This window comes from Mesocricetus auratus, unplaced genomic scaffold (assembly GCF_017639785.1).
Source record: "Mesocricetus auratus isolate SY011 unplaced genomic scaffold, BCM_Maur_2.0 Super-Scaffold_100676, whole genome shotgun sequence".
NCBI lineage: Eukaryota > Metazoa > Chordata > Mammalia > Rodentia > Cricetidae > Mesocricetus > Mesocricetus auratus.
In genome coordinates, this window is record NW_024429266.1 from 131,440,177 (window position 1) to 131,459,632 (window position 19,456).

The window sequence follows — 19,456 nt, forward strand, 5'->3', positions numbered from 1 at the left end:
AATTCTCATAATTTTGATTCAGTCAAAGAACAACAAAATGTGCTTGTGATGGGTGAAATATGATTCTTTTTCATTTCCTAAAGTACAATTGCATTGATGTTTCTAACTTCTGAAAAATAAGTTTGACTTGCTATAGTCCTTCAATACTGAATACTCACAGAAAGCTGTTGTTCCATTTCTCCCTATCAGGTTGTGGGGCCCCTTAAGTAAATGCAATTTGGTTTGTCAACTCTTATACCAGCTAATTCTGAATTCCAGTGATATTGTTCTGAAGAGAGGATATAGCTACACATCACCTCTATTATAGTGCTCAATTGTTACAATGGATTTCTTTTCCAAGAAAGGAAGTCTTTGAGGCACTTGTTATATTTCAATAGTAGAAATGAGTTTCAACTGACAATAATGAGTTCCACATCCCAATATATGTCATGTATAAACTGCCAAGCATTCAGTCCTTAGTTGGATTATTAACTAAGTAAGAAGAGTAAAAACTCACAGAGGTTTGGAAACTTGGTACAGCAAGTTTGATAAGATGGTGGTAATAACTATCTGTCATCATAATGAACTTCCTTTATAGGTCTATAGAATGATGACATCAAAGGATCAGGAATATAGGTTCAGGATTCAGGCCACCCAGAGACTGTCAGCACCATAATTCCTTTCTCCACCCAAGGGGATAGGTAGGCCTGGGCCTGTTTACAGCCTGCCTTCTGGTGATCTACACACAACTAGCCAAGGACAGGATACTGTGCACTGCAGCTCCCATCCCAGCAGGAGCCAGACCACCCAGAGACTGCCAACATCCAAGTCCCATTCTCCACCCATAGGATAGGAAAACCCAACTACTGGTGCCATAAGCAGAATCACTGGAGACCTGGGCACTGCACACTCTGGATCCAATCCCTAGAGGGTCCAGCCTTCTTAAAGATTGTGAAGGCCCTGGGACTAGGACTGCCTGTATCCACTCAAGAGGAAAGCCACCAGAGTAGTGGACCTGCTCGCATCCACCAGAAAAGAACCATGGTCCCATACCCACCAGGAGAGACTCATTCTGCATCCACTGGAAGAAATGATGGGAAGGAGAAAATGTAAAAACACACCCAGCAACAGAGGAACCAATATGACACCACCAGAGTCTGGAGACTCTCCACCCACAAGACCTGAAAAGCCCAATGCAGATAAACCAGATAAGAAAGACTGTGCAAACAATATCATGAAAATGATAGAGGTCCTCAAAGAGAATATGAGAAAATCCTTAAAGAAATTGAAGAAAAAACAAACCAAAAATTTCAAGAAATGGAAGGAAAAACAGAACCAAAAATCCAACAAATGCAAAAACAGAGATAAAAAAACAAAGTAAAAATTGCAAAAAACAATTCAAACAGTGCAGGGGTTGAAAGCAGAAATGGGGACAATAAAAAAACCACAGACTGAAGGAATGCTGGAAATAGAAAAGCTGGGAAAAATGGTCAAGTACAACAGATGCAAGCATAACCAACAGAATACAAGAGAGAATGGAAGAGAGAATCTCAGGTGGTGAAGATACACTAGGGGAATTAGATTCATTGACCAAAGAAAATCTTAAGTCCAACAAATCCCTAACACAAAATATCCGGGAAATATGGGACACTGTGAAAAGAGTAAACCTAAGACTAATAGGTAAAGAAGAAGGTGAAGAAAACCACTTCAAAGGGCAGAAAACATATTCAACAAAATCATAGAAGAAAACTTTCCCAACCTTAAAAAAGAAATGCCAATGAAGGTACAAGAAGCTTACAGGACACCAAATAGAATGGACCACAAAAGAAAAAAAAACTCTCTCGCCACATAATAATCAAGAACTCAAACATACAGAATAAAGAAAGAATATTAAGTGCAGTGAAGGAAAAGTGCCAAGTAACATATAAAGGCAAATGTATCAGAATTGCACCTAACTACTCCATTGAAATTCTAAAAGGCAGAAGGTCCTGGATAGATATTCTACAAACACTAAGAGACTCCAGCCCAGATTACTATACCCAATGAAACTCTCAATCACAATAGATAAAGAAAACAAGATATTTCCATTTATTTCCACAATAAATATCCACAAATTAAGCCCTACAGAAAGTTCTGGAAGGAAAACTACAACCCAAGGAAGTTAACTACAACCAGTAAAATATAGGCGACAGATAATCCCAATTTACCAACAGCCAAAAGAAAAAAGGGATGGAAATCCACATATAATTCCACCAACAACAACCATTCCAAAACAGAAAATAAGCAACCAATGGTCATTAATATCCCTCAATAGTAATGGTCTTAACTTGCCCATAAAAAGACACAGGCTAATAGAATGAATTCAAAGACAGAACCCATCCTTCTGCTATATACAAGAAACACACCTCAGCCTCAAAGACAGCAATTAACTCAGAGTTAAGGGTTTGGAAAAGATTTTTCCAATCAAATTGTCCCAAGAAACAAGCAGGGGTACCAATTATTCTATTATCGAACAAGTTAGACTTTAAAATTAAATCAATCAAAAGAGAAGGAGGTCATTTCGTACTCATCCGAGGAGGAATCTACCAAGATGGAGTTTCAATTCTGAACATCTAAGCGCCAAATAAAAAGGCATCCACGTTCATAAAAGAAACATTACTAAAACTCAAATCATATATAAAACCCCACACACTTATATTAGAAGACTTCAACAGACCACTTCAACCACTAGACAGGACTATCAGACAGAAACATAAAAAAGAAGCAAAGAAATTAATAGATGTTATGACTCAATTGGGATTAACAGATATCTATAGAACATTCCATCTAAATAAAAAAGAACATACCTTCTTCTCACCACCACATAGACCTTCTCAAAAATTGACCACATACTTGGGAACATATCAAACCTCAACATGTACAAAAAATTGGGATAACTCTATGCATCTTATCAGACCACCATTCAACAACAACACAAATTGCAGAAACCCTACAAACTCAGGAAAATTGAATAATGTGCAATTGAACCACTTCTGAATCAAAGATGAAATAAGAAAAAGAAAGTAAATGCTTCTTAGAATTCAATGAGAATGAAGACAAAACATCAGCAAACTTATGGGACACTTTGAAAGCAGTACTAAGAGGGAAGAAGAAACTGGAGAATAGTTGCAATAGAGAATTACCAGCACAACTGAAAGCTCTAGAAGAAAAGGAAGCAAACTCACCCAGGAGGAATAGGTGCCAGAAAATAATCAAACTGAGGGCTGACATCAATAAAGTATAAACTAGGAAAACAATACAAAGAATCAGTATAACAAAGAGTTGGTTCTTTGAGAAAATCAACATGATAGACAAACCTCTTATCCAAACTTATGAAATGGCAGAGTGTGGACATGCATATTAACAAAATCAGAAAAGAAAAGGAGGACATAACAAGGGACACTGAGGAAATCCAGAGAATCATCAGATCATATTTTGAAAACCTGTACTCCAAAATTTGGAAAATTTAAAGGAAATAGACAATTTTCTGGATAGATACCACTTGCCAAAAGAAACCATCTTCAACAAATGGGGCAGACATAATTGGATGGTGACATGTAGAAGACTGCAGACAGATCCCTGTCTATTGTCAGGTACAAAACTTAAGTTCAAATGGATCAAAGACCTCAATGTAAATCCAGCCACACTGAACATCTTAGAAGACAAAATGGGAGGTACCCTTGAAGGAATTGGTATAAGAGACCACTTACTGAACATAACTCCAACAGCACAGACAGTGAGATCAACAATTAATAAATGGGACCTCCTGAAACTGAAAACTTCTGTAAGACAAAGTACACAATCAACATGGGAAAAAGACAGCCCACAGAATGAGAAAAAAAATTTACTAACCCCCATCTGACAGAGGGCTGATCTCCAAAATTTACAAAGAACTCAAGAAACAAGTCTCCAAAACACCAGAGGGTCCAATTAAAATTGGGGTTCAGAACTAAATAGAGAATTCTCAATAGAGGAGTCTAAAATGGCTAAGAGACTCTTGAGAAAGTGTTCAACATCCCTAGCACTAGGGAAATGCAAATCAAAACAACACAGAGTTACAATCTCACTCCTGTCAGAATGGCTAAAATCAAAAAAACCAGTGACAGTTTATACAGGAGAGGATGTGGAGAAAGGGGAACACTCCTCCACTACTGATGGGAATGCCAACTTGTACAGCCACTTTGGAAATCAGTATGGGGATTCGTCAGAAAAATGGGAATCAGTCTACCTCCAGACCCAGTAATTCCACTCCTAGGCATATACCCAAAAGATGGCTATTCATACAACAAGAACATCTGTTCCACTATGTTCATAGGAACATTATTTGTAATAGCCAGAATCTGGAAGCAACCTAGATTCCACTAAACTGAAGAATGGATAGAGAAAATATGGTACATTAACACAATGACATACTATTCAGCAGAAAAAACTGAAATCTTGAAATTTGCAGGCAAATAGACAACACTATAAGAAACCATCCTTAGTGAGGTAACCATGTCAAGAAAGACTAACATGTTATGGACTCACTCATATATGGATTTTAGACATAGGGGAGTGCCAGCCTACATTCCCACTGCCTAAGTGTCTGGGAAACAACCTTCATCCAGTGATTGATGGAAGCAGAGGCAGGCACCCACAGCTAAACACTGAACTGAACTGTAATCCAGTGACAGAGAGAGAGGACTAATGAGCAAAGGGGTAAAGACTGGGCTGACTTAACCCACAGAAACAGCTGAACTGAACAAGAGGGATATCTTAGACCCCAGACTGATGGTTGTGGAAAGCGTGGGACTGATTAATATTCCCTGAATGCAGGTGTCATTGAGGAGGCCTAGGCAATCTATTGGGCCTTGGGTAGTAGATCAGTATTTTTCCCTGGCATACAAATGGACTTTGGGAGCCCAACCCACAAAGAGGGATACTCTCAGCCTGAACTATTGGGAAGAGCCTAGGCTCTATCGACTCTGGATATTCCCCATGGAGGACCTCACCCAACTTGGGGAATGGAGGGGGGATTGAGTGGGGGACTAGAGAACCTGGTGGGTGGGGCAAGGGAGGAGGGAGAGAACGGAGATTGACATGTGAAACAAGCTTGTTTCTAATTTAAATCAAAAAAGAACAAATTTAGAATCCTCTTTAAATCATGATATACATAGAATTTAAAAAATAATCTTTTTCTTAATATGCAAATGTATTGATGTTTACAATCTTCCAGAACAAAGAGCACTAACTTATTTTGTCTTCCCAATAAAATGATAGTTATATAACTGTTGCTGATGATTTCTGGACAATGTATCTTTCCTCAGAAATACTCTTATGAGCCCTCACATTAGATCTGAGAGTTGGAAAACGCATAGTACAATATGTAACAAAAACTGTAGACAGATTTAAGGATATAGGTAAGGGCTACAGTATCACCATCATACTATTGCAGAGAGATGGGAGGCTTGGCACCCCAAAGTTATGCTACAAGGCCAAGTATCAGGAGCATGTGTTTACCCAGTCCACAAGTTCTTTGGTTAATGAAGTCTAACTTCTACTCAACCAGACTATCCCTCACTTGCATTGCCAAGTTTCCTGAACACCTAACCCAACTCGATTTAAGCAAGTTAATGCCTGCAGAATGGATCCCAAATCCTGGCTTCTTGAATTTGTGCTGTCTTCTGTTTTGTTACATGATCTCAACTGAATATACAGCTCAGACCAAAAGGTATTGTAACCTATGCATTTACTGAAATTGAGATTGTAATGGTTTTTGGGCTGTTAATGCTGAAAGGACTAACAGTTGGGACACATGAAACTTGCTTGGCTGCTTATACTAACCACTCCATAGTGTCCTTCAATGCCTCACAGTGCCTGACAATAGTTCTCAGATGACGCAGATACCCAAAGATGCAGGTGAGGCAGCACAGCCTCACACTTCTGCTTCTCTAGATGGTTTATGACATGGCTTGTATCACTGTGGGAGGGTAACCATAACCTTGCTGACAGAAATAAATGCCAGCATCATCAGCCTGCATACTGCTGACTGTGAGAGAATACTGTGACCCAGACCCACTGCCACTGAACCTCGATGGGACTCCAGCTCCCAAGCTGTTTGCCCAATAGATCAGGAGCTTAGGAGCTTTCCCTGGTTTCTGCTGGTACCAGTTTAAATAATTGCTAACACCCTGACTGGCCTGGCAAGCGATGCTGATTGTGTCTCCCAAAGATGCAGAAATAGAGGATGGAGTTTGTGTCATTTGGATGTCACATTTGCCACCTGAAATTAAAATCACAAAACACAGCCAATGAGTAAGCATGTGGAAAAACAAATTACCTGATAAATTCAGTTAGGACTAATCACATTGGGTTAAATAAATGTGCTTCCTTACCTGGGAACCAGAGCAAAAGGAGCACTAGGAGCTGAGTGGGGAACCCCATTTCCATAGTGTGACCTTCTCAGAACTGACTACAGCAGACTGGACAGTCTTAAGAAGTCCTCATGGCAGTGGGCTGTGCTCTGAGCACATGCAAATCCCCATGGGCTGTGCACAGCTGCAGACCTGGTTCAGTTCAGTGATTCAAAAGCGATCAGGGCCCCCACGAGTCTCAGGACAGACCAGTCATGAGCATATTTTTGTAGAAAGGATGTGTGTTTCTCTGGGGGAAAAGGGAGCACATAAATCTTGAGTCTTGAGAGATGCATGTTATTTCTAATATTCCTTGTTTCATCACATTATTTTATTGGTACAGTTGTATCTAGGATGTGATCATCCAACATGGCACAATCTCAGATGTGCAAACAGAGTAATAGACTCATCTGTTTTCTTGATACCTATCAGTATTTTGGATGGCTAATTTTCCTTCTTTTAAAGGGAAAGTGGAAGAGTGGGTCAGCAGGAACTCAGAGTATTCTCCTAAGACGAAAGATGAATTTCTGTGCATAAAGTTCCTCAAGGTAGGAGTTTCTCTGAGACTCGGTCAGGTAGGTATCATTTGCAATGTGGTTAGAACCTGATGATCGTCAATGGAAGAGTATTGGAGTATTACAGCTTTGTGGGTATAAGTTAGAAAGATGCTTACATGGGAGGTGTAAGAACTGATAACAACTAGACATTGGTTTTAAGCTGGAAGATGGGACAAATACACAAGTTAATGAAAATAACAGTAATCAAATATTGATTTAAAAGACATTTAATTTTTTCAGAAATGTATACATGAGTCATGCATTTATACCATTTTCACTCCACGTCCTTATGTTCCAACTCCTTCTCTATGACCCCAACTTCCCTCAATTAATGACCTCTTCTTTAATTTCTATTTGCACATAAACACACACACACACACACACACACACAGCTCACTACTGAGTTTTGTTAGTGTTTCCATATGGAATTATATAGGCTGGCCACTGGGGAATAGAAAACCTATTAAAAAGTCAGATATTGTGCTGTAGATTTATCATTTGAAAATTGTAACTTGATAAATTGATGCTGGCCACATCATGGTCACTTATTGTCTGCATTTTGAACAGTTATATATTTCTGTAATACTTTCTATTTAAAATAGAAAATTCTTTAATGAGGAATGAGAGCTTCAGATATTTGAGGGTACAGGCATAATTATTCATAATACACTTAATGCTTACATTGGATGAGAAAAATAGAAACTGTAAGTTCTCTACTAGGGTCTATGGATGCTTCAAGCACAAATATTGCCTTACTTAACATTTCCAGGCATGAATACCCTCCCACTGAGCAAATCTTAAACCCATATGGGCCATCATTATTCACTCCAAATACAAAATGGCCACTACTGCAACATTGAGGATATCCTTCTGAGTTAGTTATTGCTGTGATTCTTGGGCTTTAGAGTCAGGAAGATCTGTCAAGTATTTTTCTCCCTGGGCAGCTTACATAGAACCTTACAGTAGTGGGTGATCTACTTATCATAGAGGAGTCTTCTAAGTCAGATCCTGACAGATTCTTCAAGTTCCTGTGAACAAAATGTGTAATGTCTTTCTAAATAGGGTCTTACTTAACCTTCAAATTCTTGGGGGCAACCAAGGACAACAGCATTAGCATACATTGATTTGGGACTCTCTAGGAATTCTCTGACAAATAGCTCAAAAGAAAGTCCCCCATTTTTGACACTGGAATCACTGTTTGTAGCTCTTGGTGGTAGCATTATCATCCCATGTTATGTAACGCTATTTAAAATTCATATATATGTATATACATACACTTACATACATTGTATATGTACTGTAATGTAAATATAAAATTATTTATCTCCTTATGGTATTTCCAAACATCTTGAATGTCAGTTTTTCTCTTTTCATCATTCATTTTACCTGTGTCTGACTATCTCTATTCCTAGAACTTCTCCCTTCTCCATGGTCATTTTTTACTTTACTCACTTCTGCAGCTCTTTGATGATATGTACTCACTTCTTGAGATTTGAACTTAGGGCCCACAAAATACAAAGTATTCAAGTGTGCCTTTCTGGGATACTCATTAAGTTCCTTCTATAAGCAGATTTTGCAGCTATAATGAGAGAAGATGTCATTAAGAGAGAGATTATATGAATGGAACTAACTAATAACAGGAGCTCTTAGAATCCACATCCCAACTCAGAGAAATGCAGAAGTACTCATAATATAAACAGGACTTGATTGAGGGATAGTCTCTGATGATGGCCTTGGAATGAAGGGGGCCATGTATCAAATCATGACAAATGCATTAATTCAAATCTTGAAAGAGCTGGAACTGTGAAACAAGCCACACAATGCTTTGATATGAATGACTAATGTGAAATGAACATTCTTGAATTGTTTCTAAACTACTTCATCTGCCAATGGATATAACCATAAAAATGAGAATACTTCAGATCAAATCAGTGTTAAAAACATAAACATGTTATTAAGACAGGCAAAACTAGGATTAAAACAATTTATTCATCTTGACTTAAAGGGCTATCTCCATTAAAGGATTAAAGAACACCATAGCGCTGAATGCTCTCTTAGGCTCTTAATTCTAGTCAGGAATGAAGCAGGGCACACTGGTCTGTGGTGATAGATCATTTATGATTTATTAAAGTTTGCCTGTGAATTCAAAAACAAGCTAAAGTGGTCAGGTGGTGGGGTGGTGGTGATACACACCTTTAATCCCAGCAGCCAGAAGCTAGTAGGTGGGAGTATACAGCTTTAATCCTAGGACTCAGTATAAAGAGATAGACAGATCTCTGTGAGTCCACAGTCACCCAGATCTATACAAGACTGACCCAGTCCTAAAGAGAACCAACTCCTGACTTTGATTCTAGAACCTGGGATCACATGTCTTTAATCCCAGTTTTAGGGAGGCATATAAGGCAGGAACAAGGCCTCAGAGCTGCCATTGTTTTCCCAACCACACTGAAGATAGGAAAATTCAGTATCAGGCATTTATTCTCCAGCCACATTGGCGATAGGAATACACTGAAGTCTCAGGATTCTCCAGTCACATTGAGGAAAGGTTAGTGTCTGAGGCTTGGTGGAGCCAGGATCAGCCCATTCACCTGAGGTAGCGGTGAAATCTAGTGGCTTCAAAGGCTTTGCTTTTCAGGTTTTCCACTTGAAGCATTAATCATGAATGATATATAACCACACTAATCCTTAGGCAGAGAGCACAATATTAGAATAGGCTGTGTAGAGAGAGAAAAGCTGCTTCCACAGACACTGGCTGACAGGCTGAGCTTTAAATGCAGTTTGTGTTTTATGCTGAATCTCTGAAGAGGACACTTCAACAATATTCACAGTAACAACCTGTCACATCTTCAGTCAGAATGCTGATGGTGATGAGAGTGAACTCTGTCCTAGACCCACTTCTACTGGACACGTCAAGATGCCCTGGTAGACACCCTGATGAATGGAGGAAAGGCCTACTTCTACTTTTCTCAGTATCAGACTGCATAACTTGCTATTAGAACTCTGTGTAGACCCCTCCAAACTTGCATCTGATTGTGACCCTCGTTTTTGCAGACAGAGACCAGGAGACTCTCCAGTAAAACCAGTTCCCCCACACCCCCTGTAGTCCTCTCTAGTCTCCCCTGAAGAAGCCTACTGTTCATAGCTTCTCCTTGAGGGAACAACTGGAAGTATTGTTAGCTCCTAGATCTGTTAGAGTATGTTTTAATCTATGCACACATTCAAAAATGTATCTAGAATTCCAAAATATGTAGTATATAGATAGGGCTATGAGGTACAATCACATCAAAATTCATTGAGTTTTATTGGCAGGATGGCTGCTGATGGCGAGTGTTGGTATAAGAACCGTTTTGACTGGCATTCTTATCACTTTTCCTAAGATATTTCCCCGATATATTATTATTATTCTTAACCTGTCATGTATTGAGATTTCAAGAGTCACATCTCTACTCAGCTTACTGACCAGGGCCTACAATCCAAGCATTTGAGAGGCTGAGGTAGGAGGAGCAGGAGTTTGCACCAACCCATACTAAACACTATATGCTACATAGGAACACAGTTAGACACTGTCTCAAATGTATGTATGTACACACACTTATGTCTCCTATTGCATAGAGCTCCATCAATGTGTTGTCATTGATATGAAGTTAACAACTTAATTTCCTGTTCCTTATCACTGATTATTTCCCTTCTTCAGTGCTCCTGTTTCTATCACAGTCACCTGTATGTGTTTCCATAACCACAAAATCAAACTGAACTCGACATCCACAAATGCACAGATAGAAATAGTAACATTGAAGAAGGTCATTTTGTGTCTATTCTGTGTTCATGACCATGTTCAATGATAACCAGAGGAACTCTGGAAGTTTTCTCTAAGGACCAGGAAAGAACTGAGGACAATCCAAGCTGCACTTCATTGCTTCTTACACTTTTGACAAATCCCCCAGATGTTTCGGGTACCCAACAGAGATTTTTAGTTCTCTGGAGAAAATTATCAAAGTGTACATTGTTATGTTATCATCGGGGAGAGTGGTTATTTTCCATTTCTTTTAGAATTTATTTTGGATAATAAATCACATCTCTATATCTCCCAGTCAAACGTGAGAGCTATACTCATAAGTGAATATTAGACACAGAGCAAAAATACTCACCCTATAATTAATAAACCCGGAGAAACTAGGAAGCAAGGAGGACCCTAGGAGAGATATCCATCAACACCAGGAGATGGGGAAAGAGACAAGATCTCTTAAGCAAATTGGGAACACCTAGGAGGGAGGTAGGAGGATGGGGAGGGTCAGAGGAGAATATGAGGGATCAGGAATATTGAGGTGAGGGAAAAATACAAAAAGAGAGCAAGAAAACAGATATCTTAATAGAGGGAGTCATTATGGGTTTAAAGAGAAATCTGGCACTAGTGAAATATTCATGGATTCACAAGGATGACCCCAACTAAAAATCTAAGCAATGGTGGAGAGGTAGCTTAAATGTTCTTCCCCATAATGATATTGAAGTATACCTTATATGCAATCCTAGAGCCTTCACCTAGTAGTTGATGGAAGCAAAAGCAGAGATCCACAGATAAACACTGAGCTGAACTCCTGGAATCAGTTGTAGAGAGGGAGGAGTGATGACCATACAAATGGGTCATTTCCATACTGGGGAAGCCCAAGGAAACAGTGGACCTGAGCAAGTGGGAACACATGGACATCAGTCTGACAGCTGGGGAACTAGGATAAGTCTGAACTAGTCCCTCTGAATGTGGGCATCTGTGATGGACACAAGGATGCAGATCAGAAGCTAAGCAGGAGGCATGAGTATATGATGTGCTGAATAGGAACTCTGAAATCTCAAGCTAATAAAAGTGGAAATGTGACACTGGGGTGCAGATGTCAGCTTGTGTCTGTAAGGCAATGAACAAACTTCTATGTTCAAGATCTGGTTATTTTGATACACTGAGGAAGTTTCCTGTAAGTTTAAAATGGTTGTCTACTCAAGTTTATTGAACAGTAAAAGTGCCTTGAAAATAGTATCAGGTAGGCATTCATTAAGTAAGCAAATTGATAATTTATAAAGCATTCATGATAGGGCAAACTCATTTATTTTAAGAATTCTGTGTCATGGATTGACACTCTTTACAAACAAAATGTCAAGAACCATGTGGTTGTGGTGTCTGGTTAGAAACAGCTCAGAGACTGACCCTCAGCACATAGCAGCCCCAGGTTTTGGTTTATCCCTGGAGCACTGTGAGAGGAACTGCTAGACCTTGCTGATAGTAATAGGTTGCAATATCATCAGCCTCCACAGAATGGATGGTGAGGGTGAAGACTGACCCAGACCCACTGTTGCTGAACCTGACAGGGTTCCCTGATGCTAGGCTGGATGCATCATAGATGAGGAGTTTGGAGCGCTGTCCTGGTTTCCATCGATGCCAGTTCATAAGATGAATACCAACAGTAGTGACACTGTGACTGGCTTTGCAGGAGATGGTGGCACTTTGCCCTGGAGGCACAGTCAAAGTAGCTGGGACTGGGTCAGCACAATGTGCCCAGTGAACCTGGTGTGATAAGTACATATTACTGTCACAGATATCCTGAAAGCACCACAGTATAAAACAATCATATATGTGGAAACTGTAACAGCAGTCATGAACTATACTCTGAGAAACATAAAATAAAATGGAAATTTAAAACCAATTAAATGCTATAATTTCATTGATCATGACACCAAGTCATAGAAATCAATAGTGGCCCCAGTAGGTTTTGCCAATATTACAGTCTCTCCCTTGGAACACCAAGCAGCAGTACCCACAGCAGCAAAGCAGCTGACCCCATCTCTGAGACCTTAACTAGAGGCTGCTTCTTGGGTACTGCAAGCTACCTTTAAAGATGGTTGAACAATCTGCACCATGGGTAAAGTATCCATAGGCAAATCAGCTCAGAAGAGATTGACTGGTACCCACAGAACACCAGCTCTTGTGTGACCTTATGGCAGTTAGGATTAGGAAAGAATCCTATAGAGTATTTTACTGTATCCCAAGTGTGGCAGGCCCTGTGGAATCATCATGTGAATTACTGTGAGGTTCCACATGGAGAGTTCATAGTCACTGACTGATATAAGGGTGGGAATTGCAGGAGCACATTGATCCCTCAAAATTAAACTTTTATTTATTTGAATTTTATGTGTATGTGTGTTTTGTCTGCATGTAGGACTGTGTATTGAGTGTGTGTGTGTGCATGTGTGCATGTGTGTGTGTGTGCATGTGTGTGTGTATATGTGTCTTGCCATTGGGTTCCAGAAAGGAACATGTAGGCATACAGAAGGTTAAAAATTGCCATATGGATGCTGGAATCTGAGCCTGTATCCTCTGCAAGACCAAGGAGGGATATTAAACACTTAGCTAACACTCAGTCCACAATGTAATTTTTTAAATCTCAACATAACATCCATGTAATTGGCACTGTGATACTTCTCAAAAGGAGAAAACAATCCGATTTAGCAATAGAGAAAAAAAGAATGTATCATGGTTTGGATTACAAAATAAAGTTCATTCCACTAAATGCTTTATTCTAAATGTCATCAGAAAAAGAAGAGGCAGTGAGCTATGAGCATGGAATGAAGAAGGGTGCTGGAAACCTAAACTTAGAATGAATATGTGCCACTGTGAACAAAGCAGATCTCTCAATCTTCTCAGGCCAATCCAGTGATGACCGCACACGATATCATCACAAACTTGTAGAGAGAGTGACAAATATCCTGGTAATGTCTTCTCTGAAACACAAGGAGGATAATGATGATAGATTATCCCTCTAGACAATCACATCGATTCCACATAGGACCACAGCCATAACTATAGATGAAGAAAGCATGATATTCCATGACAAAACAAGACTCAAGCAAGACATATCCACTAACCCAGCCGTACAGAAAGTTTGGAAGGAAAACTCCAACCCAAGGAAGTTAACTACAACCAGAAAAAAAAAACATAGTCATTAGATAATCCGTCTCTACCAACAGCCAAAAGAACAAAGGGGTGAAACTCCACATACAATACCACCTACAATAAACATTCCAAATGAAAGAAGAATGAGAAATCAATGGTCATTAATATCCCTCAACATTAATGGCCTTAACTCACCCATCAAAAGAAGACAAAACCCATCCTTCTGCTGCATACAAGAAACACACCTCACCCTCAAAGACAGACATTACCTGAGAGTTAAAGGTTGGGGAAAAATATTCCAATGAAATGGACCCAAGAAACAAACAGGGGTAGCAATCCTAATATCTTACAAATTAGACTTTAAATAAAATCAATCAAAAGAGATGAAGGAGGTCATTACATACTCATCACAGGTGAAACCCACCAAGATGAAGTGTCTATCCTGAACATCTACGCCCCAAATAAAAAAGCATCCACGTTCGTAAAGAAATATTACTAAAAGTTAAATCACATATAAAGCCCCACACACTTACAGTGGGAGATTTCAACACACCACTCTCATCACTAGACATAAATACCAGACAGAAACTCAACAAAGAAGCAAAGGGTATAATAGAAGTCATGACCCAACTGGGATTAACAGACATTTATAGAACATTTTATACACATAAAAAAGAATATACCTTCTTCTCACCACCACATGGACCCTTCTCAAAAATCAACAATATACTTGGCAACATATCAAACCTCAGCAACTTCAAAAAAATTGGAATAACTCCATGCATCTTATCAGACCACCACACTTTAAAATTAGAATTCCATACATTTTCAACATTGTACTTGAAGTTCTAGCTATTGCCATACGACAACAAAGGGGGATCAAGGGGATACAAATTGGGAAGGAAGAGGTCAAACATTCACTGTTTGCAGATGATATGATAGTTTACATCAATGACCCAAAGAACTCTACCAGGGAACTCTTACAGCTGATTAACACCTTCAGCAAAGTGGCAGGCTACAAGATCAACTCAAGAAAATCAGTAGCCCTACTATATACAGATGATAAAAGGGCTGAAAGAGAAATCAGAGAAACATCACCCTTTACAATTGCCACAAACAACATAAAATACCTTGGGGTAACGCTAACCAAACAAGTGAAAGACCTGTATCGTAAGAACTTTGAATCCTTAAAGAAAGAAATTAAAGAAGCCCTCAGAAAATGGAAAGATCTCCCATGCTCTTGGATAGGTAGGATCAATGCAGTAAAAATGGCAGTCCGGAGGCATCACCATCCCTGACCTCAAGCTCTATTATAGAGCTATAGTCCTGAAAACAGCTTGGTATTGGCACAAAAATAGACAGGTAGACCAATGGAATCGAATTGAAAACCTGGGTATTAACCCACACACGTACGAACATCTGATCTTTGACAAAGAAGCTAAAAATATACAATGGAATAAAGAAAGCATCTTCAACAAATGGTGCTGGCACAATTGGAGACTGGCATGTAGAAGAATGCAGATCGATCCATGTCTATCGCCATGCACAAAACTTAAGTCCAAATGGATCAAAGACCTCCACATAAATCCAGCCACACTGAACCTCTTAGAAGAGAAAGTGGGTGGTACCCTTGAACGAACTGGTACAGGAGACAGCTTCCTGAACATAACACCTGTAGCACAGGCAGTAAGATCAACAATCAATAAATGGGAACTACTGAAACTGAGAAGCTTCTGTAAGGCAAAGGACACAGTCAGCAAGACAAAAAGGCAGCCCACAGAATGGGAAAAAAATATTCACTAATCCCACATCTGACAGAGGGTTGATCTCCAAAATTTACAAAGAACTCAAGAAGCAAGTCTCCAAAACACCAAAGGACCCTATTAAAAAGTGGGCTGGAGAACTAAATAGAGAGTTTTCAATAGAGGAGTCTAAAATGGCTGAGAGGCACTTGAGAAAGTGCTCAACATCCTTAGCCATCCGGGAAATGCAAATCAAAACAACTCTCAGATACCATCTCACCCCTGTCAGAATGGCTAAAATCAAACACCAATGACATTTTATGCTGGAGAGGATGTGGTGAAAGGGGGACACTCCTCCATTGCTGGTGGGAGTGCCAACTGGTCCAGCCACTTTGGAAATCAGTGTGGAGATTCCTCAGAAAAATGGGAATAAACCTAACACAAGACCCAGCAACTCCACTCTTAGGCATATATCCAAAAGATGCCCATTCATACAACAAAGATGTCTGTTCCACTATGTTCATAGCAGCCTTATTTGTAATTGCCAGAACGGGGAAGCAACCTAGATGTCCCTCACCTGAAGAGTGGATAGAGAAAATGTGGTACATCTACACGATGGAGTACTATTCAGCAGAAAAAAATAATGGAATCATGAGATTCGCAGGCAAATGGATGACACTAGAAGAAACCATCCTGAGTGAGGTAACCCAGTCACAAAAAGAGAAACATGGCATGTACTCTCTCATATATGGATTTTAGACATAGATCTGGGGAGTGCCAGCCTACAATCCTATGGCCAGAGAGTCTGGGAAACAGAAACTTTATTTAGTGGCTGATCGAAGAAGAAGCAGACTCCCGTGGTTAAGTACTGAGCTGAACTCAAGAAAGCCAGTAACAGAGAGGGAGGACTGATGATCAAAGGGATTAAGACTGGGCTGGTCTAACCCCCAGAAACAGCTGACCAGACAAAGGTTAACTCTTGAATCCCAGGCATTAGCCTGAGAAGCCAGCATGGGACTGATCAAGACCCCCTGAATCTGGGTGTCAGTGAAGAGGCCTAGGGATTCTATTGAGCCTTGGGCAGCAGATCAGTACCCATCCCAAGTATGCACACGGACTTTGGACTCCAATAGAACAAAGTGAGGTGCACTCTCACCCTGAACTCTTCGGAAAGGTTCTAGGCCCTGCCCTATATGAAATGAAACACTATGGACAGCCCCATGGAGGGCCTCACCCTCCCTGGAGAAATGAGGGGATAACGGGGGGGGGGGGAGGGCACGGGAGGAAGGGAGGGAATGGGAGAGGGACCTGGAACTGACTTGTGAAGCAACTTTGATTCTTATCTAAATTTAAACTGGAAAATAAAATAAAAAAAATTAGAATTCAACAACAACACAAATTGCAGAAAACCTACAAACTCATGGAAATTGAATAATGCACAACTGCACCATTCCTGGGCCAAAGAAGAAATAAAAAAAAAAAAGAAATTAAAGACTTCCTAGAATTCAATGAGAATGAAGTCACAACATACCCAAACCTATGGGACACTTTAAATGCAGTGATACAGGGGAAGTTCATAGCACTAGATGACCACATAAAGAAACTGGAGAATACTTACACAGAGAATTAACAGCACAGCTGAAATCTCTAGAACACAAAGAAGCAAACTCCACCAGGAGGAGTAGATGCCAGGAAATAATGAAATTGAGGGATGAAATCAATAAAGTAGAAACTAGGAATATAATACAAAGAATCAATGCAAGGAAGAGTTGGTTCTTTGAGAAAATCAACAAGATAGACAAACCTTTGACCAAACTTACCAAACAACAGAGCATGAACATGCAAATTAACAAAATCAGGAATGAAAAGGGGGACATAACAACGGACTCTGAGGAGATTCAGAGGATCATCAGGTCATACTTTGAAAGCCTGTATTCCACAAAATACGAAAATTTAAAGGAAATGGACGACTTCCTGGATAGCTATCAATTGCCAAAATTAAATCAAGAACAGATAAGCAATTTAAATAGAACTATAACCCCTATAGAAATAGAAGAAGTAATCCAACCAAAAAAATCCCAGGTCCAGATGGTCTTAGTGCAGAATTCTACCAGAAATTCAATGAACAGCTTATACCAATTCTTCTCAAATTATTCCACACAATAGAAGCAGAAGGGTCTTTGCCAAGCTCTTTCTATGAGGCTTCAAAAACCTTGATCCCCAAGCCACACAAAGACACAACTAAGAAAGAGAACTTCAGACCAATATCCCTCATGAACATTGTTGCAAAAATACTCAATAAAATACTGGCACATAGGATTCAAAAACACATCAAAATGATCAGTCACCACGATCAAATAGGTATCATCCAAGGGATGCAGGGATGGTTCAACATATGAAAATCCACCAATGGAATCCACCATATAAACAAGCTGAAAACAAAAATCACATGATCATCTCACTAGATACTGAAAAAGCCTTTGACAAAATCCAACACCCCTTCATTATAAAGGTCTTGGAGAGATCTGGAATAACAGGAACATACCTAAACATAATAAAAGCTATACACAGCAAACCAACAGCCACCATCAAACTAAATGGACAGAAACTTAACGCAATTCCTCTAAAATCCGGAACAAGACAAGGGTGTCCACTCTCTCCATACGTTTTCAACATTGTACTTGAAGTTCTAGCCACTGCCATACAACTAAAGGGGATCAAGGGGATACAAATTGGGAAGGAAGAGGTCAAACTTTCACTATTTGCAGATGATATGATAGTTTACATAAATGACCCAAAGAACTCTACCAAGGAACTCTTACAGCTGATTAACACCTTCAGCAAAGTGGCAGGCTACAAGATCAACTCAAGAAAATCAGTAGCCCTACTATATACAGATGATAAAAGGGCTGAGAAAGAAATCAGAGAAACATCACTCTTTACAATTGCCACAAACAACATAAAAACCTTGGGGTAATGCTAACCAAATAAGTGAAAGACCTGTATTGCAAGAACTTTGAATGTTTAAAGAAAAAATTAAAGAAGCCCTCAGAAAATGGAAAGATCTCCCATGCTCTTGGATAGGTAGGATCAATGTAGTAAAAATGGCAATCCTGCCAAAAACAATCTACAGATTCAATGCTATCCCCATTAAAATCCAAGCACAATTCTTCCCAGATTTTGAAAGAGCAATAATCAATTTTGTATGGAAAAACAAAAGACCCAGAATAGCCAAAACAACCCTGTTCAACAAGGCAACATCCGGAGGCATCACCATTCCTGACTTCAAGCTCTATTATGGAGCTATAGTCCTGAAAACAGCTTGGTATTGGCACAAAAATAGACAGGGAGACCAATGGAATCATATTGAAAACACTGATATTAACCCACACATGTATGAACAACTGATCTTTGACAAAGAAGCTAAAAATATACAAATGAAAAAAGAAAGCATCTTCAACAAATGGTGTTGGCATAACTGGAGGCTAGCATGTAGAAGAATGTGGATCGATCAATGTTTATCACCATGCACAAAACTTAAGTCCAAATGAATTGAAGACCTCAACATAAATCCAGCCACATTGAACCTCTTAGAAGAAAAAGTGGTTGGTACCCTTGAACAAATTGGTACAGGAGAAAGTTTCCTGAACATAACACCAGTAGCACAGACAGTGAGATCAACAATTAATAAATGGAACCTCCTGAAACTGAGAAGCTTCTGTAATGCAAAGGACACAGTGAGCAAGACAAAAAGGCAGCCCACAGAATGGGACCACAGCCATATGACAAACTCCAGGTTAGCTAGGAAAT

The 19,456-nt window shown here is 39.6% G+C and overlaps 1 gene segment (V, D, J or C); it reads right to left on the minus strand.

Annotated features, from left to right (window-relative positions):
• Positions 1-5,957: 5,957 nt before the first annotated feature.
• Positions 5,958-6,542, minus strand: LOC110342001. The segment is given in 2 exon segments: positions 5,958-6,280; positions 6,393-6,542. Coding segments are annotated over 2 exon segments (378 nt in total).
• Positions 6,543-19,456: the final 12,914 nt, after the last annotated feature.